This window comes from Amborella trichopoda, chromosome 8 (genome assembly GCF_054954075.1).
Source record: "Amborella trichopoda isolate Santa Cruz 75 chromosome 8, AtrichopodaSantaCruz75HAP2 v2.0, whole genome shotgun sequence".
Classification (NCBI taxonomy): Eukaryota; Viridiplantae; Streptophyta; class Magnoliopsida; order Amborellales; family Amborellaceae; genus Amborella; species Amborella trichopoda.
Genome location: NC_142343.1, coordinates 3,459,472 through 3,485,415, shown reverse-complemented (window position 1 = coordinate 3,485,415; position 25,944 = coordinate 3,459,472). Strand labels below are relative to the sequence as shown.

The following is a 25,944-nucleotide window of genomic DNA, read 5'->3' as shown; positions in this document are numbered from 1 at the left end:
TTGACTATTTCCAAACTTAACAATATATACTTTATATAAGAGCAGTATATACTTTATATACGAGCAGCCAAACATTGAGCTATACGACGTTGATAACAATGTCAGTTTCTCTCTCTCTCTTCTATCTTGAATTCTTGTTCTCTTGTTATAAGAATAGGCAATTCTATAATTTCTATTATGCTTTTTTGTTTTTAGTGCTCATGTACACTGAACAAGTAAGGTATTTGTTTGTTCCTATATTTCTTTGTATTATGAGGATAGATTTGCTTGTGATGCTGAATGCACACGTAATTTTTTTGAGAAAATATAACTAAGATGTGCGTCAAAACTCAATAATGTATTTTATTTATGTTCATTTATAGTTGTGTTCACCTCCCTCAAGTACAATCCCTTCGAGTTTAGCCAATGTATTTTATTTATGGTCATTTATAGTTGTGTTCACCCCCCTCAAGTACAATTCCTTCGAGTTTAGCCCCATTGAGTTTGGAGCACTTTAATTTAGTCCCCAGGAGTGCAATTCTGTTGAGTTTGGCCCCTCTGAATCAGCTGCTGTAAGTTTGGCTCCTCTGAATAAGCCGGATGATCGAGTACATTGGTTCCTTTGAATTTTATAGTTTTATTTTAGGGATTGTATACCTTTAGTATAAGGAGATTACAATCACTCCTAGCCATCAAGTGTAAAATCTTACATCCTAGTGCGCGTCATAAACTTTGAATATTGGCCTTTGAGCCCAATCAATAACATACCCCTGCAGTCAAATTTCACATCTAATATATCAGAGTGATTCTCATCTCATTCATATGTGTTGACCAGCCCCTTTCATCATGTATGTTATTCAAAATGTAATTGCAAAAAGAAACAACAGTTAAAAGGAGCAAATACCATTGCCCCCTTGTAGATTAATGAGTTGTTTCACTTCTTACTTTTATGAATAGAAAAATAGGCAGGGGGCTTTCTCTCCCACTGACTTACCCAAAAAAACAAAACAAAAACAGATACTATTGTCCACAAGGAGGAAAATTTAATCAGCCTCTATTAGGAATCCACTTTCAATACAATTTTTCTACAATGAAAATAAGTATACCATAACGTTTATCAACTTGTATGAAAAAACAGGACTATAGAGTTCATGTCATGTCTACACTATCAAACAAGCACTAGATAGTATAATCATCCCTAAGGACTATTACTACAATATCTTCCCTATGGCCAATCAAAAACCCATCTTGTAAAATAAGCCAAACCCTACTACAAAACCATACAATTAGCCTATAATAATTTCAAACGATTTTATCCCTTATTTGGCCCTCTAAATACGTCAAAGATTGTTTTTTTTTTTTTTTTTTGGGTAAGTCAGTAGGGAAGAAGGCCCCCTACCTGATATTTCACTAATAAAAGATAGGGATGAAACAATTCATTATTTTACAATGCTATAATAGAGCAGTTGCGCCAAATCATGAAATAAAAGTAAGGAAATAAAGTCTGGCAGTTGAGAGGTTATGTCAAGATTGTTCTCCTAGCTAAATACTTAGATGGCACATGTGCTCATGGCCCTGATATCATTGACTAATTCTTCGAATTCCAGGTAAGAAGAGCCACTAGGGTCCACGCTCTGTCTCGCCTTCTCCGCCATAGCACGTGTGGCAGTTCGGAGCCCCTCGGACTCGACCAGCTCGCTCACCAGATGCTCTATCACCACCCTCTCGCACGTGTCCTTCATGTCCAACCCCATCCCCCACACACGCTCCACAAACCGACTATTAATCTGTTGGTCTACGAAGAAGGGCCAACACAACATTGGCACCTCGGCCACTAGGCTCTCAAGGGTCGAGTTCCATCCACTATGAGTCAGGAATCCGGCCACCGCAGGGTGCTGAAGTACCTGCTTTTGTGGGGCCCACTCCACAAACCGCCCTCGTGCTTTTGCCTCTACTCTGAGCTCCTCTGGTAGCACCATCTCGTCTCCGGCCAAAAGGTCCGGACGAATGACCCATAAGAAGGGCTTCCTGCTATTGATAATTCCATAACAAAATTCTATTAGTTGACCGCGAGACATGACAACGTAACTGCCGAAGCTCACGTAGAGGACGGAGTTGGGGGCATGGGAGTCAAGCCAAGTGAGGCAGGAGTGGTCCTCGAGCCACAAGCTCGTGGAGGGAAGCAGAGGAGGCGCATCAGGGGCTCGGGCCTGGAGCATTGCGTTGAGCGGACCAATGGCGCGGGTAGTTTTGCAGTGCTTGCGAATTTCAGCGAGAATTGGCCCCTCCAAGGCCTCAAAGGTGTTGAGGATCAAGGTGTGAGCCTTAGCCGAGTATCGAGTCACGACTTGCATTTGCTGGAGGCCCGGGTTCAAGAGATCACGGACTTGGCAGTAGCTTGGGAGGTCCCTGAGCCTAAGAAGACCTTCCATCCCTGGGATGCCTGTTACCAGCTGGTCCATGTCCGCACCATCTTCAAGCAACCATCAAGATGAGATTATTCGAGGGTCAACAATTTTTATTCACAAAATCAGGAAATTTGAAAATAAATTAGAATGATGTATTAAAAAACCAATAGGATTGTGTAATAAATAGTAGGGTTTATATACAATGAGATCATTTATCTTTGGTACAAGGAGGCCACAATTACTTATAACCCTCAAATGTGAAATCTGATGGCTTAGATGTGTCACAAAGTTCAAAAAATTTTTGTAGCCACCTTGTATCAAAGGTAAAGTTCAAGAAAAGTTTGAGAAATATGATGGAATAAATGCAACCACCCAATCAATTGTGGCTACCTTATATATATATATATATATATATATATATATATATATATATATTTTAAATAGTATGTAACAAACTATTGATCTATCAAAGTGTTTAATAATAGGATCTAATAAATAAACTTCTGCTAAACAAAAACCAGAGTGTGATTGTTATCAAAACACATTATTTTGACTAAGATTTCACTCAGCTACATGGCGCTCATTTAAAAAAATCATGGGTAGTCCAGTGTTTGAAAACCTAGATTGGGTTTCCTGGATGGCTGGTCCACCTTGCCGATCTGGGTATTTAACTCGTGCTTGAAAAACTTAGACCAATAATTGCAATGAATAAAAGCTCATTTATGAGTAAAAAACCTAATCGAATCAACTTGGCCCATCTATTTGGAAAGGGGCTGGAGAAGTGGTGGTAGCACCCCCACAGCTTGACCAACATGTTGTGGTTTTCATTCCCACTAACACCACCCCACTAACACATTAAAAAAACTAACTCCTAAACGATTTGAAAAAACAGGTAGAGGTTTGTCTTCCCCCATTGCATTACTAAAAAAAAAAAAAAAAAACTCGGCCCATCTAGTGGTCCAGTACAATAAATGAAAACATCTAGATGTGCTCGAGCTTTCTTGTTAAATATAATTAGCACGTATGACATGCTCTAGCAGGATCAAGTTGTGCTCAATTCCCTCGGGTAAAATTGGTACTTGGCAGGATTTAAAAAAACAAAAAAAAAGAATTTAAGATCCACTTAAAAATAACTAGATAACTATTTTAGAAAACAAATATAGGACTTTGAGTTGTTATTCAACACTTAGATCTTGCCTTCAAATTAAACAGTCTCTATTTAACCTTGGGACGTTATTTTTTTCATGTACATTGAGTACGATTTGGTTTTTTCCTTTTTTCTAGAAATTTATGCTCATGTTCCCTAAAATGATGTTATTTTAAAGAACCCATATGTTGGAATATACGGTCCAATGGCTAAAGCAGAAGTAAAGTAATCAATTGGGAACTGAGTATCATACCTAAGTGCTCGCAAAACGGTTTTGATGAACGAATATGAAGATGAATGATCAACTCACGTAGGCACATCTGACAACTACTAGAGCTGTCGAAATCTGTTCCACGCCACAAATCCCGAGCGACATAGAAGCTCACAAATATTCTAACAATGGCGATTGAGGAGTAGTCTAAGCTCGACTCTCACGCACAACTCTATCTCTCAGGGTTGGTTTTATCATTAGAACTCGAATGAAAGAGGAATTGTAATTTCATTCTTTCACACACATACACTCTATCTCTCTCTCTCTCACACACATAATAGGAGCTTTCACACCTCTCATACCTTTCTTGTGTACGTGTTGTTGTGTGTAGAGACCCTCATCCATCATCCTTTTATAATGAGAGAAATGACATTCTCATTCATGCGGGAGTAACCTCCTCATGAATGGGCACCCTTATGGTGCATGGTGCATGCCATTTATGGGAGGGTAACCGCCTCATGAAGAGGTGCAACCTTTTCCTTCCTCCCTTCATGTAGTAACGTAAGTCAAACATGAAGGGTGTGTGTCCACTTGGATATAACCTCACACTAGGGATGCACTCTCTTGTCTATATCTGCCACTCGTCTAGTATGTGGGAGGGGTTACATGCCCAAATAAGAGTTGTCGTTCATTATCGCATTATGAATGTACTTTCATTCAAAGGAAAAAATACGGTGTGCGCTCTGCTGGAGTGAACATTATGTTAGAGAGAACCATAACTGATATGGAACACCTCATCTCTCAAATACCTGCAAAACAGAAACTGCTCCACCTACCTTAGATCCGATTTGACCATACCAGACTAAGTTCTCAACAAATTCCTTAGGAGCCCAGCTAAAAAGATTAATTAGCCCATTCATACACAATTATTTTCAATGCGCACGTAATGTGTACTATTTTCTTGTGGTACCAAAACAGAGTGTAATATCAAATAGTCTTCCCTTATGACATACATTATTCTACTCTGACCGGGGCATTGTCTCAACGATGTCCCAGACGAGTCTCATACTTATTAACTTCGCATGGTGGAAAAAAGGAGTATGGATCATCTTTTTCCACATGAGTAAGTATTTTGGTCACTAATATAACATGTGTGGTATGAATTACACGTTATGGTGGATCACATCAAATGTACGTCAGAATCCACACCATGCATGTTATAGTCTTTTCGCAACCATGCAATTGGTCGCCACCTAGTGCCCCACAGTCATAGCCATGCATCAACCTGAACATCCTTGATGTTTATCCCAGGCTACTTATAGGCTACATGATCTTTAGGGTGTCAATTTGAATAGATCATGTCAATTTGAATAGATCATGTCACTTCCCTTATAGAGTCTCATCTCGAACCCTTGGTCGAGGTGATAAATACATCATGTGTATATCTCATCCTCCAATAGCCTAGATATTGAGGGTAGCTCGTGGGAGTAGTGAGCTTTAGCATGCTGACAAATTAAATAATAATATCACACTATTGTGCGTTTGTGTGTATTAAAGTGTACAAACCATCCATTATAACACAAAATGACATCCATAATTATAATAGGGTACCCAGATCATACAGTGTAACATAAACTCATAGCGTCCTGAGCCTCATAGTTCTTACATGAGTCAGATGAGTGGTCTTAACAATTTCTTTAGTCAAGGGATCAACCACTATTTAGTTGTAGAAATATGAGTTAACACCACTTGTTCATGTGCGACAATGTCTCGAATATAGTGATATTTAACATCAATATGTTTTGACTTTCCATGGTACTTTGGGTCTTTTGCAAAAAAAGGTACCGCTGTATTATCACAAAATACAGTGACATGCTCATTATCAGTTGCCACAACACCTAAGTTCCTTAAAAATCTTCTCAACCATATGGCTTCTTATACTACTCCACTATAAGCAATATATTCAGACTCCATAGTGGAGAGAGTGACACATGACTGCTTCTTGCTACACCATGAGACTGCACCGCCTCTTAGTAAGAAGACATAACTTGAAGTCAATTTATGCTCATCTAGGTCTGCTGCCCAACTAGCATCACTATGTCCCTATAACTGCAAATCAATTCATTGGTAACATAGAATCTGATTCGAGGTTCCTCAAAGATTTTCTCAACTAGAGTATCTATGGGTTTCGAGTCTTATATGCGCAATCGCTCAAGAATCCGTTAGATATATGTTTTTTGTGACATAACAAGAAACCTTTGAGAGTGATATCAATGTATCTTAACACCCAGTATGTAACTCGCATCACCCATGTCCTTCATTTCAAATTTAGAGGACAACCACTCCTTCGTGGCAAAAAGTTGCTCCAGGTCATTCCCAGCTAATAAAATATCATAAACATACAAAAACAATATCTGGATGTTTTTTGTATACTTCTTAATGTACACACAGTGGTTTTCTTAAAGCATTTCAAAAACATAAGTCAAAATAGTCCTATGGAATTTGATATATCACTGTCTTGATGACTGCTACCATATATGTACTTCTTGAACTTGCACACTTTGCGCTCAAGGCCATGGGCTACAAAATCTTTAGGTTGCTTCATATATATCTCTTCCATCAAGTCATCATTAGAAAAACAGTCTTCACATCTATTTGGAAGAGTTCCAGATCTATGTGTGATGATTGCTAGGATTAAATAAATTGAGGTCATTTTCACCACAGGGGAGAATGTCTCATCATAGTCTACTCCCTCAATTTAGGTGAACCCTTTCGCCATTAAGCAGGCTTTATACTTATTTATAGTTCTATATGTCTTCCTATTAATTTTCAAGACACCACACTTGTTTTCAATTGATCTTCTATTAGGCTGCAGATCCACATGTTTACATACTTGATTATGCTCCATGGAACTAAACTCGTCTTTTATAACAGACATCCACTTATCCACTACAATAGAATTCAAAGCCTCTTAGAATGAGCCAGGCTCATCAGCATCAAGTGAAATGCATGTGAGACCCTCCACTTCGAAGTGTTTACGAGGAATTTTCCCACGTTGACTTCTTCGAAGTTCGACATGTGATTCACTCTTAATATGTGCCTTTAACATGGTTGGTGACTCAGTATGAGTTATTTGCTCATTCTCAACTGGTGGCTCACTCCAATTATTATTGATAATCATATGAAAATTTCCACTATTACCCTAAAGTGGAGGAACCACCTCTATGTTTGTACAAGATTCAAGCTCTTCATAGAGCTCTCCAAACATACAAGACCGCTTCCTGTTAGGGAATTTCATCTCTATAAAATCTACATTGCGAGATTCTATTTCCTTTATCCCGCCACCATCACGTTCTTGACATGACACATATTCCTTCGAGTATTTAGAATATCTAACAAAAATACACTCAAGAGACCTCCTGTCCTGTTTCCTTGTCAATTGAGAAGGGATGTGAATGTGTGCAGCTAACCCCCAATGACGTAAATGTGAAATATCTGGCTTTCTACCTATCCATTACTCATAAGGGGTCTTGGGAATAGATTTTGATGGCACGTTGTTTAGGACATATATGATAGTAAGGAGTGCATCTCCCCAAAATGATATTAGGAGGTTGACGTGAGCCACCATAGACCTCACCATGTCCAACAAAGTACAATTCATTATTTTTGCAACACCATTTTGTTGTGGAGTGTAGGATATCATCTCTTGTCTACGGATTCCCTTATTGTCACAAAGCTTCTTAAATTGATCATATAAGTATTCTTGCCCTCAATCAGTGCGAAGAACCTTAATTATTCCGTCCAACTGATTTTCAACCTCTAGCATAAAACGGTGAAAGCAGTATATTGCTTACGATTTATGCAAGACTAAGTATATATACCCGTAGCGAGAATAATCATCGATAAATGTGATAAAATAACGAGAGCCATCATGGGCCATCTCATTAAATGGACCACAAATGTCAGAATGTATTATATCGAGAAGAACAATTGCTTTCTTTGCTTTAAGAAATGACATTCTAGTTGATTTTCCAGCTATATATGGTTTACAAATAGGCAAGTCTATTTTGGATAAAGGCAGCAATCCTTCTTTGGCCAATCGGATCATCCTATGTTTTTCTATATGAGCAAGCCTAACACTCCACATTATGGAGTTGTGTGCAATATAAAATGTGAAAAATGATGAAGATGTCATATAGGTAGAAGGAACTGAAAAACGAACATCATCATTATCCAAAACAAACAAGTCATTCATAATCCGACCATAACAATAAAAGCCACCTGAAAATGTAAATGTAATATAACTAGGTATGAAATTGATAAAGCAACTGTCTCTAACTAGACATAGAATTGAAGTCAAACTTTTTCTCATTTCGGGAGCATAGAGGATGTCATGTAGAAGAAGGGTTCGTCCACTTCAAAATTAGAGTTGGTAAGTTCCAACTCCTAGCACATCCTCTGATGCACAATTCCCATAAAAGATCTTCTGGTTTCCAATCGACAAAGTTTGTAGCTCAATGAACCCTTCTCGATCCCTCGCTATATGCCTTATCGCTTTTGAATCAACAATCCACCCAGTAACTTGTGTATGAGCAACAAGCACCTGAGTGCAAACATTTGCATAGCTAGGGAAATTAGTTCGTACCTTTTTAGGTTCAGGACATTTGCATGCGTAATGGTATTTCTTCTCACAATTGTAGCAAATTATCTCAGATTTGTCACTTGTGTGCCTCCTGCATTTATTCTTGGCATTTTCTTTTCCTCAGTTTATTGCTTAGGTTGCTCTTTCCTTTGAGGTACTCCCGTTCTTTGATTTACCTTGAGGTTTACGGTCTCGAGGTTTGCTTGCTTGGGCAACTAGAGCGGTTCCAGCTCTAGAAGATGAGTGAAACTCAGCTTCTATCTCAAGGTGATGGGAAAGTTGGGAAAAAATTGTAACAGTTTTATTGCGTAACATGAGTGACTTGATATTTTCGCAGGATTCTAGAAGAGACCTAAGCAATCCGAGCATTTGTTGCTCATGACTGAGTTTGTTTCCAGCTGCCTCTAGGTCATGTATCATTTGAGATATTTTTTGGACATGGTTTGCCATCAATATATTTGAAGGCATCTTGTATGTATCAAAAGCCATATATAAAGCTTGTAATCGAGCAGCAGAAGTGCCAATATACTTCTGCTGAAGCATCTCACATGACTTTTGCCATGGTGAATCCCTTGAATTCAAGAATGAGGTCATCAACCATAACCTTTAGCAAAGTAAAGCGAGTGCTACATTCACCATTATCCCATGCCTCATACTTACGGAGAAGTTCCTCTGTGGCACCTTGTTCAAGTTTTTACTTAATGGTAGTTAAGTGTTCAAGAGTACTTTGCTCATTTAGAAGGTATTGCATTTTTCTATACCACATAGGAAAATTGCTCCTACTCAACTTATCACTTTTAGTGAGATTCGCGATCACATTTTTAGATGTCATTCTAAGTCAAAACAACAAAATTGTACCTATTAATGTGATGTCTGATGGTTTGTTTGATCCATGATTGCACTTAGATTATCATTTTTACACTTGTTAATTGTCTAGCTACTTGAAAAAACTTGACTCTTAAAAGTCTTGATATGAAAATTTTGAGTGGCCACATTGAACTCTTGCTTGTAATCAATACTAAGTTTCTTTCTTGGATCTAGCATCTCAAATACCTCACAATTTGCAAGCAGTACACCTTCCTAGATGCACTCCTAATAAAAAAAATGCCCTTTTTATGCGACCTTAAAGTGTCAAAAAAATGAGTAAGACCCATCATGCACGGATTATCATATGAGGTCTATCAAGATTAGTTAGCCATGATGCTCATAGTCTAGGAGGCCTCAACTTGTATAGCCCCATGCATAAGGCCAACGATTTCTTAATGCATAAAACCTATACGACTATGTGGTCGGTACATAAGGTTACATCGTGCGCATGCCTATGGTCTTAATATAACCATCATATGCTCTTTGCAACATCATAGGCCAACCTTAACCAAGCCTGCACAAGTAAGGCAGGAACGATAATGCGGGCACAATCGGGAACCCGGCTCCACGATGGCTCTGATACTAATGTTGGAATAAACGGTCCAAGAGCTGAAGCGAAAGCAAAATAATCAATCGGAAACCGAGTATCATATCTGAGTGCTTGCAAAACAGTTTCAGTGAACAAATGCGGAGATAAATGATCAACTTACGTAGGCACGTCCAACAACTACTCAATTTGCCAAAATCTGTTTCGCACCCCAAATCCCGAACGAAGTAGAAGCTCACAAATACTCCAACAAGTACGATTGAGGAGCAGTCCGAGCTTGACTCTCATGCACAACTCTATCTCTCAAGGCTGGTTCTATCCTTAGAACTTGAATGGGAGAGGGATTGTACTTACACTCTCTCACACAATTTCTCTCTCTCTCAATGGGAGCGCTCACACCTTTCTCGTGAGTGTTGTTATGTGTAGAGACCCCCACCCCTCCCCCTTTTACAATGAGAAAAAAGAACCTCTCATTCATGTTGGAGTAACCTCCTCATGAATGGGCACCCTTATGGTGCATGGTGTAGCCATTCATGAGAGGGCAACCCGCTCATGAGAGGTGCAATCTCTCTCCACCTCTCTTCATGTAGTAATGTAAGTCAAATATGAAAGGGGTGTGGTCCACTTGGGTATACCCTCACACTAGGGATGCACCCTCTTGTCTATACTATTGATTCTCATTTTTTATATGCATGCCCCCTTTTATCCAATTCTCAATTCTCTCACTCCCAAGTGTCAGTGACTTTTCATATAAGTTCTAAATCTCTTTTTTTGTTTTTTGTTTACTATGATTTTTGAATGTCAAGTGTCCAAAGTCAAGTTTTCTTTTTTTGTTCTAACTTAGACCGTAGTAGTTTGCAGTCAAGATTTGACGAGATGAGTTCGGACCTTCAAGGTTTGTTGAAATAACTTCAGAGCTCCAAATTTTGAAGTCATCTCAACAAGTCTTGATTTCAGACCAAGAAGTCAAGTATTATTGAAATGACTTTGTATCTTCAAGGTCCGAAGCAATTTCAATAAACCATGACTTTGAACTTGGAAGTCAAGTTCTGTTAAAATGACTATAGATCCTCAAAGTCTGAAGCCATGTTGACAAGTCTTGACTTCGAACTTTCAAAATTGAAGTCAATTGTATCTCTCCATCTTTTTTCGTTTTATGAAGTCAAGTGGCTTTGGATCTTAAAGGTCAAAATTCAAGACTTTGAGACTTAATATCGGATCGTCAAGATCCTACGCTAATTTTCTATGCATTTTAGACCTTGAAAGTTTGAACTATGAGCATTTGAATATATATATATATATATATATATATATATATATATATATATATATATATATATATATATATATATGGGGTATGAATGTAAACAATAAAAATTTGAGAGAATATGGTAATAACATTACTTTTAAGTGGATATGAGCATAAATTTCTCCCTTTTGGAGGTTGGTTAGTTGCATCACGAAAACTTGGGGTCCTAAAAATACTCTATAGCTTTTACCTGAGGCAACAAATTGAGAGCAGGCTCCTGCACGGACAACCATTCTTTTCACATATAATTTTTTGCTTAGGTAAGGTGGCAAGCTTATAGAAGGTTAGTATTCTACAATGTTCGTTTTAGTTGAATGTTATAGATTTAACATGTCTTTTGAGATATAGTAAATCTACATTTTCCAATTAAAATGGACATTGTAGATTATGACAAAATTAAAATAGCCTTGTATAAAATTTTTCCTTTATCAATAAGTTCGTTCATATTACTTCACAACAGCTGTATTTTTCTCTAATTCATCAAAAATATATTTTTGACTTGATTAAATGATATTTACCAAATTTAACGGAGTGAATTTTCACTTCAAGCGTATATAATATCCTCTTTAGGGAGGATTTTGTGCATCTCCTCCCTCGCTCAAAACTCCTACTTAGAAGAAGTTTCTTAGTCTAAAATTTTGGAAAACACATATTAATTACCAGATGATTATTTTTAAAAGAAAAATTTTGAATTTTGAATTTTGTTTTTTGTGATGCTTAGATTAAGCCCTTCAAAAATTGAATGGTCTCTAGTCAATCAGGGGGCATACATTTTTTCTCGTACATAGAGAGTTTATTTTGATTTTTTTTTTTTGTCGAGATTGTTTTATGAGTTGTAAAGATTATATCTTCAGAGTTTGAGATCCAAAAAAGTATCCATAGCATGTTTTACCATGGGAGGAAATGGACAGAATCCAAATCTTTTCCCTTTCACTTTTTCACAAAGAAAAAGAAACAAAGCGAATCTACTCATGCATCCTCGTAGTAGAGAAAGTCCAAAATGGGTATTTCAAGGGTCCCTAAGGTGAGTCATGCATTTGACTCTTTTCTTTTGGGGGTGTCAATGGGGAGAGGGCCCCTCCCTTGGTAGGAATTGAGCCTAGGACGTAGTGATACAAATTGTCAAGAGCTAACCAGTTAAACTTGGGTTCTGGCAAGTCAGTGGAGATTTGAGCCCCTACCCTTTGATGATAATGGAGTACAAAAAAAAAGTGGTAAGTTAGCGAGGATTTGGGCTTTACTTTTTGATGATGGCTCGGCAATACTACTACCAAGGCCCAAGGCCATTCTCAAACTATAGTGCCTATTGTTTAAGTTTCGATAAATAATAAATATATTTTTGGTCAAGTGGTTGGTAGTTGGTACTAGGTAACTCTCATTCAATTTTTCAATAGTCCTTTGACGTTATCTCACCTAATGCCAACTTGTTTAACTCATTTAAGTAAGATGCACTTAAAACATCCAATCGAAAAAACTGTTTTGAAGTTGTAAAACTATCTAATTGATCATCTTGTTCTCGAGATGTATGTATATAAAGAAGAAGAAAAATTCAAGTATTAAAATTAGTACATCTTGTAATAAGTGATCTGGACAGTCTATTTTTAAGATTTTCAAAAGTTAATAAATCTACTCAATTTGAACTATTTTTCAAAGTTTGAATTTCATAATTAAGGTTGAACATAAATTTTCAAGTCATTTAAAGGTTCCAGACACCAACACTGCATCTTCCGATAAAATTTAGAGGTGCACCTTACTTGTATAATATAAAATGGCACCTTATACAAACTCTACCCTTAATCAAATTATCTATAAGACTTCAACAATTTAACATTTTATTTATATCTTTTGGTTTTATTTCATAATAACAATAAAACAACACATAATTTAAAGTTGGAGTGGTTGCTCATGGATAAATTGTTAAATAATCGGTATCTTAAAGATATTTCGATAAATTTTTGTTATTAAATAAATGACAATTTATCAAAACAGTTCAACAATTTAATATTTTATCATTATTGTTTAATTTAATTTCAAAATATCTATCAGAATACACATGATTATGACTTGAAGTAGTTGCAAATGTGTAAAGTGTTAAATAATGCATCTCGTATAGGTATTTTGCTAAATTTTCTTTACATAAAAAATAAGTTCAAGATGGCACCATTAAAAAAAAAATGCTGTTAACGCTCTATTTGAACAGGCTCAGCTTGAACTTTAATGAGGCTTATTCAGCATAGTATTTAGAGCATAGTGGATTGATAATTCTAATAATGGTGAGAAGCCTTATGAAAGGCACAGTATTTTCGTCAAAAATGCTGTTAACGCTCTATTTGAACATTTAACTTTTTTGTATGTTTTAGATGTGCTGACATTATAAAATCTCATACATATTTTGTTGGACTCATTATTTTTTTTGATGGCAGTTCCTACTTTGGATATGTTTTTGTGAAGCTTGTTCAAGATCCAAAGTTCCAATTATAGGGATCTTTTCCTTGACTTTTGTGTCTTCTTTTATTTTATTTTATTTTATTTTAATGTCCGGATTCCAACTCTCTTGTGTATCTCTAATTTTCATTAAAAAAGTAGCACATTTTAAGGTGTAGTTTGTAGAAGGCCTAGTCTCTGAAAACTAATTAGGGAAAGGTTTATATATTTTTCCCTGCAGATCTATGCTTCCTCTATCATCCAACTGTCCAAGTTTGATCAAGAGAGCCACTTACCGTTTGATTTTAAATCCGACGTTTCAAAGTATTTTATTTTTTGGTTTTTTGTACAAATTGTATAAATGTGAAATTTAGTATATATCATCTTCTCATTGGGGTGTACCTATAAAAAATATTAAAAATAAATTTTAAATAAACTATAATAACCAAAATACCCCTTAAAACTTTCAGAGGTATTTTGATCATTTTATTTTATTAAAAATATTTTTCTTATATTTTTCGCTAGTGCGAGTTTAATAGAGGATTGGACGTACAAAATTTGGTGTTAAAATAGTTTGTAGAAAAAAAAAAAAAAATAGTGTAGAGACGTGACATTGTAGTAGGGGCAATCTTAACCCTGCATTCAGAATGGATGGTTAGATAAGGAGAAGTATATAAGTTTGATGTTGTAGGGGAAGCATAGAAAGCTTGCTCAACTAAATAAAGCCTCATCTTAAATCCTCGTTTGGAAAGCACTTTCAGTCATAAATCTCCATGATGGCTCTAAAATCAATTCCAATTCCGACAATAAAATTTTAAACTCAAAAACTTGTAAAGATATTGTAGATCTTTGAACATTTATTTTTAGGGCGAAATAAAATGTTTAGATAATTTATTAAAATATACATTATATTTTAGAGTTTGAAATCCTAATTTTTTTCATAACCATAATGTTCAAGTCGAGATGATTGATGTAAAGGTTTTCCAATGCTTGAATTACAATTTTCAATGAGTCATTAGGTGAGGCTTTACTTATTTTAATAGGGTTGCAGCCCTATCAAACCATTTCCCTTTAAATAATCCTTAAATAACCAACAATAAAGGATTTTAGGGAGAGAGACATTTAAAAATATGAGAGGGAAATGGGGAGAGGAGAAGGCACCCTTATTTATTATGCTAACTAATACAAACACACACAACAATAGAGATTGGATAAATTTTTGGCGTTTAAGAATTTAAAATTTACGCATTTAAGAACTTAAATTCTTTTTTTTTTTTTAGAATATTGAACTAGATGTTACAAATTAAATCAAATTAAATCCCAAATATTTATATTAAAAAAATTACTTAAGCAAGCTTTTAAAAATGTATGGTGTTTTTTCACAAGTGAACTTTATACCTAATAGAGAGAAGATGCTTAGAGCATAAGTAAGAGGGAATATACGGGAGGAAGACGCTTTTTTTTCTATAAAAAATGTGTTTGATAAGATCATTTATTTTTTATACAAAAAGGTTAGAATTACTATTGACTATTGGATGGTGCCACACTTCACCCGATTTCATATCCAATAATTAAAAATAATTATGACCTTTTTGTATCAAAATAAAGCGTTTCATCGTATCAATCCCCTCTATGTACATCGAGAGAACGAGAAATTACCGAGAATAGGAAGCACTCCAGCCTCAATTAGCCAAGGGATGGAGAAAAAAGCCCAAAAGCAGCAGCCGCTCAGTGTTCTAAACGAAATAACGGGCACCCCAACCTCCTCGCCCACGTCCACCACAAAAGGCATGAGCCCATCACTTATCACACAACTCACTGGTGGCTCACCCACCCTTACTTTCTTTACCAGCATCTCTCTAAAAACTGATCTGGATTGAGTCTGGATTGAGTCATGTAATTCAAAAAACAGACTCGCCGAGCGCGGGTGAGACTCCGGCAAGCCATCGGGTATAGACTTGAATCTCACCCTCTGGGATCCAGACTCGGGTCCGATACCGAGTCTCTTGTGGTTGTGCTCCGAGTTTAGGAAGGTGACATGAAAGTCAGTGAGGGAAACAAAGAGCTCCGCTAATTTGATCATGCAATTTATGGGGCCTTGTGCCGGGAACGGGAATATCAAAACGTGAGGGGGCGCGAGTTCACCCATTGGAAACCCACCTCAAAATTCTCTCTTTTCTCGTTTTAATTCATGCTTTTCCTTGTCACTATCGAGCACTTGTTTCTTTATCTTTCTGCCTTGAAACCTCTACGTTCATTGAAAACTCTATTCCCTCTAATGATAAGCTTGAAAGTTTTGTGAACTCTACTCTCTCTCTCTCCCTAAACCCTGAAAACTTAATCTCTCTCTCTCTTCATGCTCCCCCCAGCTCCTATATTTTCCTCTCTATTGCTGGAGAACTCTATTTTTACTCTAAATTGTGGAACTATTTATTTTTCTCTCTAATTGCCAGAAATTCTCTCTCTCTCGCTCTCTACCCTGAGATTCTAGGCCTAAGCCAGGAACAGGAGGTCAATGTAAATGGGGAAGGTGGTTGGAGCCTATCGCTCTCACGGACAAAAACTGTGATGGAATTTGCAAAAGATCTTAACCGTCCATTTGGTGGCTTTGTTAACTCCGTGACAACTGCGTAAAGGCCAAAAAATAGTGATTTGAGAGTGGGTTTTATGCTCTTTAAAAAAGCAAAACATTCGGTGGTCACACAAGACTACTGTTAAGGATTCCTTTTATTTTCGGTGTCGACTGAAATTCATTAGAAGCGTTCAAAGCCTACTCAGTAAAAATGGTCTCACGCATTACAGGTTCAAAGCCTACTCAATAATGGTCTCCTCGTTTTGCAAAAACAGTCCAAAATCAAACAACAGAGCGTCTCCATGTTTTTAGAGAGAGCCGATGGTGGCTTGGGAAGGTAGGGAAACAAACACAGTAGCTTGGGCTCTTCGTGTGTTTGGATTAGAGAGAAGGCAAGGAAGGTGGGGAAACACGATAACCGCTTGGCTTGGGAACCTATAGAAACCTTAAATCTTTTGTTTAGAGAAAAAGAATTGGATCAATCACTATTCATCATCAATTAATATACGGTGGGGATTAAGCCTCGTAAGTTCTAAAATTTAAATTGCTATAACTCACTCAAAAAATATTGTTATATATATTAGTACTCGTGACTATGACGGTGGCAACGAGCAAAGGCAGTGATAGCAAGATCAAAGCCCTCGTTGTCTCAAGTGTAAAAAAAAGTTAGAGAGGGGTAAGCAATAAGCCCTCGAGCTTGATTCTCAAGTCATTTTACCAAGTTAACAACACGGTTAGTTGAGATACCTTTACCCACGAATCAAAAAGCGCGCTACATGCTTTTAGCCTAAGCGTTCGCTCTAGACTAGCCTGTTTATATAACTTTTATATATTTATATATATAATATAAATTATACTATTATAAAAAAATGGGGTCCACATTGATTGTAACCTTAAAGAAACCAAAATATATAACTTCGTCAGAACTTCAAATTTGTGTCGTATTCTAGCGATATTTGCAATCCCCGGAATCTTTTGTCACTTTCATTTCAAAACCACATTTGATATTTTATGGGACAAGGTCGCTCACCGTTGATTTGTAGTGATGATGGACTGCCTGCTACCAATGGTGAATGGTTGAAGCTTACATGGACGAGTCTCAAATTTTTATTTTTATTTTCTCTTATTCAATTTTCTAAATCTTTTATTTCTCTAAATACCCTTTTGCGAATTATCATCAAGGCATCTCCTTTTTCCTCATGGTTTTCACCCTATTTTCCTTGAAAACTTTTCTACATGGGCCACCCAAGTATAAGACAAAACATATTTGACACCCGATTTATCAAATTATCTAAAGGGTGTGGTTTGTAGAAAGTAAAGTGGACTTTCAAGCTTTGTCATAAGAGGTGTTGAAAATTACGTTTGAAAATCTATTTTTATTTGTAATTATAAATTTTAAAACTCCAAAAAATGGTTCAAGTAGATCTATAAACACATAAAAATATTAAAAAATAAAAAGTCCTAATAATGTGTTGTAAGATGTATTTTTTTTTTAACTCAAAATATTTTCTCATATGCATACATCTCAATGTCGATATGATTAATTAAATGGTTTTCTGATGTCAAAACGAGCCTTTTCGATGGATCTTTCTTAATTCCACAATATAAGACGTCAACATTATTTAAACTTGTTCTTTATCTAAATGGTTGGCTAAGCTTTAGTTACATTACTATGCCTAATATGATTTTATTTTAAACTTTTTATTGCAAATGCTGTTGAGAAGAAATTTGGGATGCCCCTGATCTAAATTCTCATTGGGGTGTACCTCCTAAAGTAAGGAAAATATTATTGACAGTAAAAATGACCAAAACACCCTGCATGCAAGTTAGAGGAGCTTTTGATCATTTTTATTATCAGAATTCTTTTTTTTTTTTTTTGCTTATAAGGGGGTGCCTAAAATTTTATCGCAAAATGATTTGTAAGAAAAACTAAATTTTACTTGTAATGTTAGGTTTCCATTCAAATCAAATGAGAATTGCAGTCACCAGTTTTTAAAGCATGGATTAGTAGGGTGATCATCCACCCTCAAAAATGTGTCAAATTGTTGGATTGGCTATTTAGATTGGTGCAAATAAATCCGAATCGGTGATTCAAGAAATATTAAAATCATCATCATCATCATTTTAGTTTTTTTTCTAATTAATTAGGGTCGGCTACATGAATCCTGATTCTTCATTCTGCTCTATTAAAGGTTATATCCTCAATGAGATCATAAGTCCCCATATCTTTTCGAACTATTTCCATCCACATCATTTTGGGCCTACGCTGTGCCCTTTTTAGCCTTTCCACTTAAACTAACTCGCTTCTGCTAACAGATGTTGTACTTGGTGGATGCCACATATGACCAGCGCACCTAAGTTACTCACTCTCATTTTATTGTTTATTGGTGTCATGTCTAAATTCTCTTGATTAGATTTATTTCGAATTCTATGGATAAATTAAAATATTAGAATATAAAAAATTTAAAAATTTAAAAAAAGGTTTATAGGGTGGTGATTTAGGGGTAACCTAAAAAACTCTAGATAAGCAAAAATCAATATATATATATATATATATATATATATATATATATATATATATATATACACGTCCACTAGCTGACCACTACAGTAAATGCCAATCGCCCAGATTGAATCTAGGCCGATCTAACGTTCACGACTTTTTTTCGTGTTTGAATTGAACTTTTTTCTATAAATCAAAATCACTTGAAATTTTACGTGTATATTCATCTCATCAAGGTGCACCTAATAAAAATATCAAAAAAATAATCCACAATAAATAATAGATCAAAATAGCCCCGAAACTTTACAGGGGTATTTTGGTCAATATTTTTCATGTAAAATAATTTTTTATATTTTTAGAAGATTCACCTATTTTTAAGTACACATGTTCCAAATTTTAGATCAATTTGACTTGTAGAAAAAAAAATTATAATTCAAATACTACCCCGATATTCGAGATCGTCAGATAAGCTCAGATTCAATCTAAGTCGTTGGCGTTTACTGTAGGCAATATGCCCTTGGGCTGACATAATCTTTTCCCTATCTATATATCTATATATCACAAACACTTGGCATCTATAATAAATAGTAATATAGATTGAATCCCAACATTTAGATTTTCATCGGTTGGTTCAAAATACATATCACTATTTGAATTTTAATTTGTTTTCTAGAAGTCGGATCGTGATGAAGAAAGGCTTTCCTCGGTCATCCTTGTTTTTCTCTGCCATTTTTGTTTTCTCCTCACTAGGGCTTTCTTTTTTCTTTTTTTTTAGTACAAGATTTAAAAGAGATAAGAAGATTATGCATGAAGAAAATAAAATAAAATAAAAGAGTTAAGATAATATATGTTCTCTCAAAGTCGGTAAGGGAATCCACTTGACAAATGATTTTACTCAATTCAGATATTTTTACAACATTAACTTTCCTCAATTAAGATCTTTTCACAAGATAAATTTTACTCGATTATCATATCATTATCTGATCGTTTACAATGAAGGATGATCGTCATCATCATCATTTTAGCTTTTTACCAATTAATTGGGGTTAGCTCCATGAATCCTGGTTCTCTATTATCCTCAGTGAAGTCATATATCTCCAAATCTTTTCGGACTACTTCGAACTTTGGGTCTATCTCTTGTGCTTTTCTGTCCTTCCACTTGAACTAATTCGCACCTCTTAATACATGCTATGCTTGGTCGGCACCACACATGGTCAGCCCACCAAAGTCTACTCTCTTTCATTTTATCGATTATTGGTGCCACACCTAAATTATCTTGAATAGATGCATTGTGAATTCTATCCATTCTTGGCTTGCCACTCATCTATCTCAACATCCTCATCTTAGCTATACTCATTTAATGCGTATATTATTTTTTGTCCACCTAACATTCCGCCCCATAGAGCAAAGCTGGTATCACCGTCGTCTTATAGAATTTGCCCTTCAACCTTATTAGTACGTGACGATCACATAAAATTCTAGTTGCACATTTCCGCTTCACTCACTTAGCTCTAATTCGTGCAACATCTTCTTCGATCTCTCCATTTTTCTAGATTATCGATTCAAGATATCGAAAACATTTACAATGAAGATATCTCCCTTAAAATGGACTTCAAAGCAAATATCTAAAAAAAACCTATATATATCTCTCTCACACACACATTCATGAACTTTTCTATTCTCTCTTTTTATCTCCATATTTTCTCTTTAGTTTTAAGTCTTAAAAGATTTGCTTCCAAAAGATAACCCACTCTATCCCTATCTTCTCTCTCTTAACCTCATGTGCCATCCCTATTTTCCATCCCCTCAACATCTGATAAATTCAAAGTTTAACTTCCTATATTTAAATCCCATATATTTCTTATATTTAAATCCCCTTAAATATCTCATTAAATCTCTTTGAACCCGTTAAATCTCCCACTAAATCTACATAAAATTTCCCACTAAATCTACATAAAATCTCTCACTTAATAATACTTACCAAAAAATGCTCCTTCTTCCTACTTAACTTTATCATAGCTCTCTTTGTATTTCTAATTAAAAATAAAAAATAAATAAGCTCTAATTTTTATTTGCATCACTCTTCCCAGGTTGGGAGACGCTCAACCTTGAGCTTATCAATTCAAATCTTTTAGGGGTCTTTTCATAAGTTGGTGGTGAAGTCCCACCATTTTTTGTGGTACTTTTTTTTCAATTTTTGGTTCATTCATCAAAGGCATGGTGCTTATTTTTTATGGTGCTTATCTCGAAGTAAAACACAGAGATCTCAAGATCCATCTTGATTTCTCGTTTAGACTCGCAAGGTTGGATTTTGGATACTGCATCACATATATTCTCTTCATAAAATTAACTTTCCTCAATTCAGATCTTTTCATAAAATCAACTTTCATCAATTCAGATATTTTCACAAAAACAGTTTTACTCCATTATCATATTATTCTCCGATCCTTTACAATGAAAGATATATCCCTTCAAATAGACCTCCAAAAAAAAACTAAAATCTCTCTCTCTCTCTCTCTCTCTCTCTCTCTCTCTCTCTCTCTCTCTCTCTCTCTCTCTCTCTCTCTCTCTCTCTCTCTCTCTCTCTCTCTCTCTCTCTCGTACACCAACTTTTCTCATTTCTCTCTTCATCTCTTTATTTCTCTTTATTTTTATGTCTTAGACGATTTGCTTCTAAAAGATAACCCACCTCTATCGCTATCTTCTCTCTTAACCTCACAAGCCATCCCTATTTTCCATCCCCTCAACTTTTGATGCATCTAAAACACACATTCCCATATCTAAATCTTATATCTTTCTCATATTTAAATCCCCCTTAAATCTCTCACTAAATCTATTTAGAGCCCCTTAAAAATCTGCATAAAATCTCCCACTTGATAATACTTATAAAAATTCCTTCCTCCACCTACTTAACTTTATCTTTATCCTGACTCTCTTCCTATTCCTAATTAAAAATAAAAAATAAATAAACTTCAATTTTTATTTGCATCACAATCGTTATTTACTTAAAAGGCATTAGGAGTTTTGAAAAGCTGTCACCTAGTTATTAAAACTCTCATTAGGATTAATTAGATCACTAAAGACCTACTAAAATTTATATCTATGTGTGACTCTTTTCATGTTAATACTATGATATTATTAACTAAATATGTTTATGCCCATAATAATTGGATATCTTGAATAAAAGGGCCTGAAAGACCACAATTTCCAATAACATATACCTTAAAAACCCTTTAGAGAAAGATGTTCCGACACCAAAAAACGCTCACCTTAATCATCAAGACCTCTACATTCATGCATATGGAAAAAAAAATAAAAAAAAAGAAAAAAAAAAGAAAAAAAAGAAAGAATTTTAATTCCTAAAAAAAAGTTTATATTCAAACACATATTTGAACCGTCTGTTTTCAAGATTTTCAAATATTGATAGATCTACTTGATCGTTACCATTTTTTGAAATTTAAATTTCATAATTAGGGGTAGTAATAGATTGTATACCATCAAAAGACTTTCCGATATCAAAACTGCATCTTTCAGCATAGATTTGAGGTGCGCCTTACTTCAATAACATAAGGTTGACACCGTATACAAACATTAGGTTTAAGGTGCGCCTTACTTCAATAACATAAGGTACACACCATATACAAACATTACCCTTTAAGTAGATTAATGAAATTATAGTACTCTTTAAGGTTGACAACATATACAAATACTTGAGTGCACACTTTTATCTTCAAAAACTCTATTTTTTCTCTCTTTTTAAATTTCCCATAATACCACCGCCTTCACAATCTACGATCAAATTGGGCCTAAGCATATAGATGCTACTTACCACAACTCGTTTCTATTCTATCATATTTTAATTAAGAAATGATGGACTGTTAATAGATTGTCTATGGGGAAAATTAGGGTAACATATCCTCTTACAACTTTTAACGATGTGTATACAATATTTCTATATTAATATATTTTTAAGAAAGTATGTAAAGACACCATTTATTTTTGGTACAAGGTGGTCACAATGAATTTTGACCATTGGATACGAAATTAGGTAGCTGCATTTATTTCATTGACCGAGTTCCAAGTTTAAAAGAAAATTTTTCAAATTTTGTTACACACCTAAGCTATCAAATTTCACATCGGATGGTTATGAGTACTTGTGACCTCTCTATACCACAGGTAAATTGTCTCATTGTATACAATCCCATATATTTTTTATATAAATTGATAATGTTTTATTATTTTCTTAGTGAGTTTAAGTGTTTAAAAAACCCACCGACCTGAATCGAGAGTCGGCTGGGACCAAGCTAGTTTTAAGAAGGTATAAGTAATAACTGGTCCCTCCTAAAACCCTTTATTTCTCTCTCTTTCTTAAACCACATCTAAGGTTTTTTTAGGTCTCCCTTAGAAAAAGAAAAAAATAAAAATTATTTTTTATTTTTTATTTTTAATAGTTTTTAGATCACTAGCTCAAACCGATCTGGCTCGGCAATGGCATGGATCTATGAGGTGACAATCCTCACCATCAATCCGTATTCTGAAACTCTTGCGATAAATAACCCAACAAGATCGTCTTCTTCTCATTCCTTGCCCTCTCCAAATCTATCATTTTCAACCGCAAAACTACGCCACTTGTAACATGTCACCAATTTAACTCGTCACCCCCAAAAAACTACTTGCTATATAGCAAATCACTTTTATTTGAATGTGTGGCTGAAATCGGAGATGGAGATGCTAATCACCAAAATGCTCTCATTATTGAGTGTTAGGGTGTCAATTCTTTAGAAAGATCTAGAGAGCATGGTGGGGCCCATCAAGGGCCCACCATGTTCTACTTGGTTCTATACTACTTGTCGTTAGCTATAATTATTGATGGCGTAAAGGACTTATGTTTTGAGTCCAATGGGTTCTAATGTACTTTTTATTTTGATCTTAACTTTTTTTTTGTTTTTTTTTTTTCAACTGTTGGGCATATCAACTTTTATCGTCTGTTTGGCGGCATCGGATAAAATCGAAACGATACAAAGAAGATTAGCATAGCCTTGGCTCAATGATGACCGGCACAAATCAAGAAATGGTCCAATTTTTTTTTTTTGTTGTAAGGAAGAATTTTCATTTATGTGGAAAACAAACTCAACAAACAAGGACTAAATGCTATGTGCACTAAGGAGCATACAATAGAAATGCATATAGTAAATGTCTACAAGCCCATGGCAAAGAGTTTATCATCATCATCAAAGCTATTTTTCAATTATTTGGGGTCAGTTACATGAATCTTGGTTTACCATTCTGCTTTATCAAGAGTCATACCCTTAGTGTTGATTAAGAAGAACACGTTAGCATAAGTAGATAATGTTGAGTCAGAATTCATTAAAAAATTTGATAAAATTTTATGTTGGTTGTCTACATAACACAACCCATCTCTTTTACTTGGGCTTAGAAAGAGGTAAGCAAAAGTGTAAAATCCTCACCTTTCTTAGACCAAGGATATGAGAAAGAGTTGCAAGCTTTAAAAGAACATTAGTGCAGTTGTCCATGTTATTCCTGCATGCTTTGCTTTTATCATAGGTGAATTTCTAGGAAATTGGTCCATCCAATTTGAAATGCATAAATTTTCATAGATAAATTCTAAGAATGATAATGCAGGAAATCTATTAAACTACTTTTAACGCATGAATCATTTAGCATCATGCATTTTTTTTTTTAATCTAATTTCAAATAGCCCATCCTTCTTTTGATCGTAATTCAAATAACTCATCAAATCAAATGACATAACATGATGCACTTTAAAATTTATCAAATAAAACCTAGGATAAAATGGTAAATATTTCAATAGGTTATTTAGATAAATTTTTAATACAATTATTTATTGGAAAAATATTTCTAACTCTCTTTTTAGATTTCATTTCTCAATAAACCCAAGGTTTCAAAACATATATGATAGGACAGAAATACCATATATTGTATCTTCTAATCCCTCAAGCACCTTTACCTCGTCTTTTTAAGCCAAACAAAAGTTTAACAGATATATTTGTTTGTATTCATTTATAAACCATTCCCATATTTTTCCTCAAATCGTTATCTTTTTTTAAAAAAAATATTACAAAAAAATATTTTTTAATATTGAAAAAAATGGGAGAGGTTTGGGGAGAAATGCGATAAAAAATAGGTAGAAGGGGATTTAGAAAGGAATAAAAAAAATGGATGTTTTTTGAACTTTTGTTTGGGTTTAAAAGATGAGGTCAAAAGAGATAAAGTTGGTCTAGGAGGTTAAACGATTTAATACATGAAACCTCTATGCCACCGAATATGTTTTGAAACCTTGAGCCCGTTGAGAAATGAAACCTAAAAAAAAAGTGTAAAAAGATATGTTCTCTTATTTAATAGCAAGTAAAATAACCAATCTTTCTACTCTTAATTTTATTTTAAAATTTTGCATACATCTCATTTTATTTGTTTGTATATCCTTTTTGTTTTCTTTCATTAAACCATTATTCTTCATTTTACTGAAAAGGGAAATGGTAAAACAAAGGAAAAAATTATATAAAGTTCGCATCTTAGATTCTAGAATTAAGGTGCACATCAAAAAATATCAGATAAAGCTATTTTGAGGTTGAAAAACTATATAATTGATCATCTGATCATCGAGATATAGATAAGAAAAACGAAAAAAATGTTTCACGTCTAAAAAATTGTACATCTTGCAACATTATCTAGGCGGTTCATTTTCAAAAATTTTGTGTGTTTATAGATTTGCTTGTTTTGAATTATTTTTGAAGTTCACAATTTTATAATTAGCAATAAAAATATATTATCTGGTCATTCTAAATATTTTTATATAAAAATTACATCTTATGACCAAGTCTCGAAGTGCATCTTACTTTGATTGTTTAAGGTTTTAATTTCATATAAACCTCACCCAAAAATAAAATGGAAAATTTTCTATGCTTCCCCTATAGTATAGAATTTCTATCCTCCCCCTTATCCAACCGTCCACTCTGAATGGAGGACTATGATTGCCCCAATCACAATGTCATGTCCCTATACTATTTTATTTGTAATTTTTTTTCTATAAACTATTTTGACACCAAATTTTAGACGTCCATTCTTCTATTAAACTCGCACTAGAAAAAAATATTAAAAAAAAATATTTTCAATAAAATAAAATAACCAAAATACCCTTGAAAGATTCAAAGGGTATTTTGGTCATTATATTTTAGAAAAAATTATTTTTAATATTTTTTATAGGTGCTCCCCAATGAGAAGATGGTATGTACCAAATTTTATATTCATACAATTTCTATAAAAAAAAAACTAAAACTAAAATACTTTGAGACG

At 34.7% G+C, this 25,944-nt stretch overlaps 1 protein-coding gene and 1 non-coding gene across 2 annotated transcripts in view; one reads left to right on the top strand and one right to left on the bottom strand.

The window, feature by feature from the left end:
• Positions 1-760: 760 nt before the first annotated feature.
• The window catches only part of LOC18440199 (uncharacterized), a 34,969-nt gene continuing 9,785 nt past the window's right edge, over positions 761-25,944 (bottom strand). The window contains exons 3-4 of the mRNA XM_088873830.1: positions 15,194-15,695; positions 761-2,452 (exon numbers count right to left, since the gene is read on the bottom strand). Of these exons, the coding sequence (XP_088729956.1) occupies positions 1,530-2,452; positions 15,194-15,695 (1,425 nt within the window). The 3' untranslated portion in view covers positions 761-1,529. The remainder of the gene's footprint in view (positions 2,453-15,193; positions 15,696-25,944) is intronic.
• Positions 23,593-23,695, top strand: LOC148780709 (U6 spliceosomal RNA). Its single transcript, XR_016039839.1, has one exon. It is a non-coding gene; the product is annotated as a U6 spliceosomal RNA (small nuclear RNA).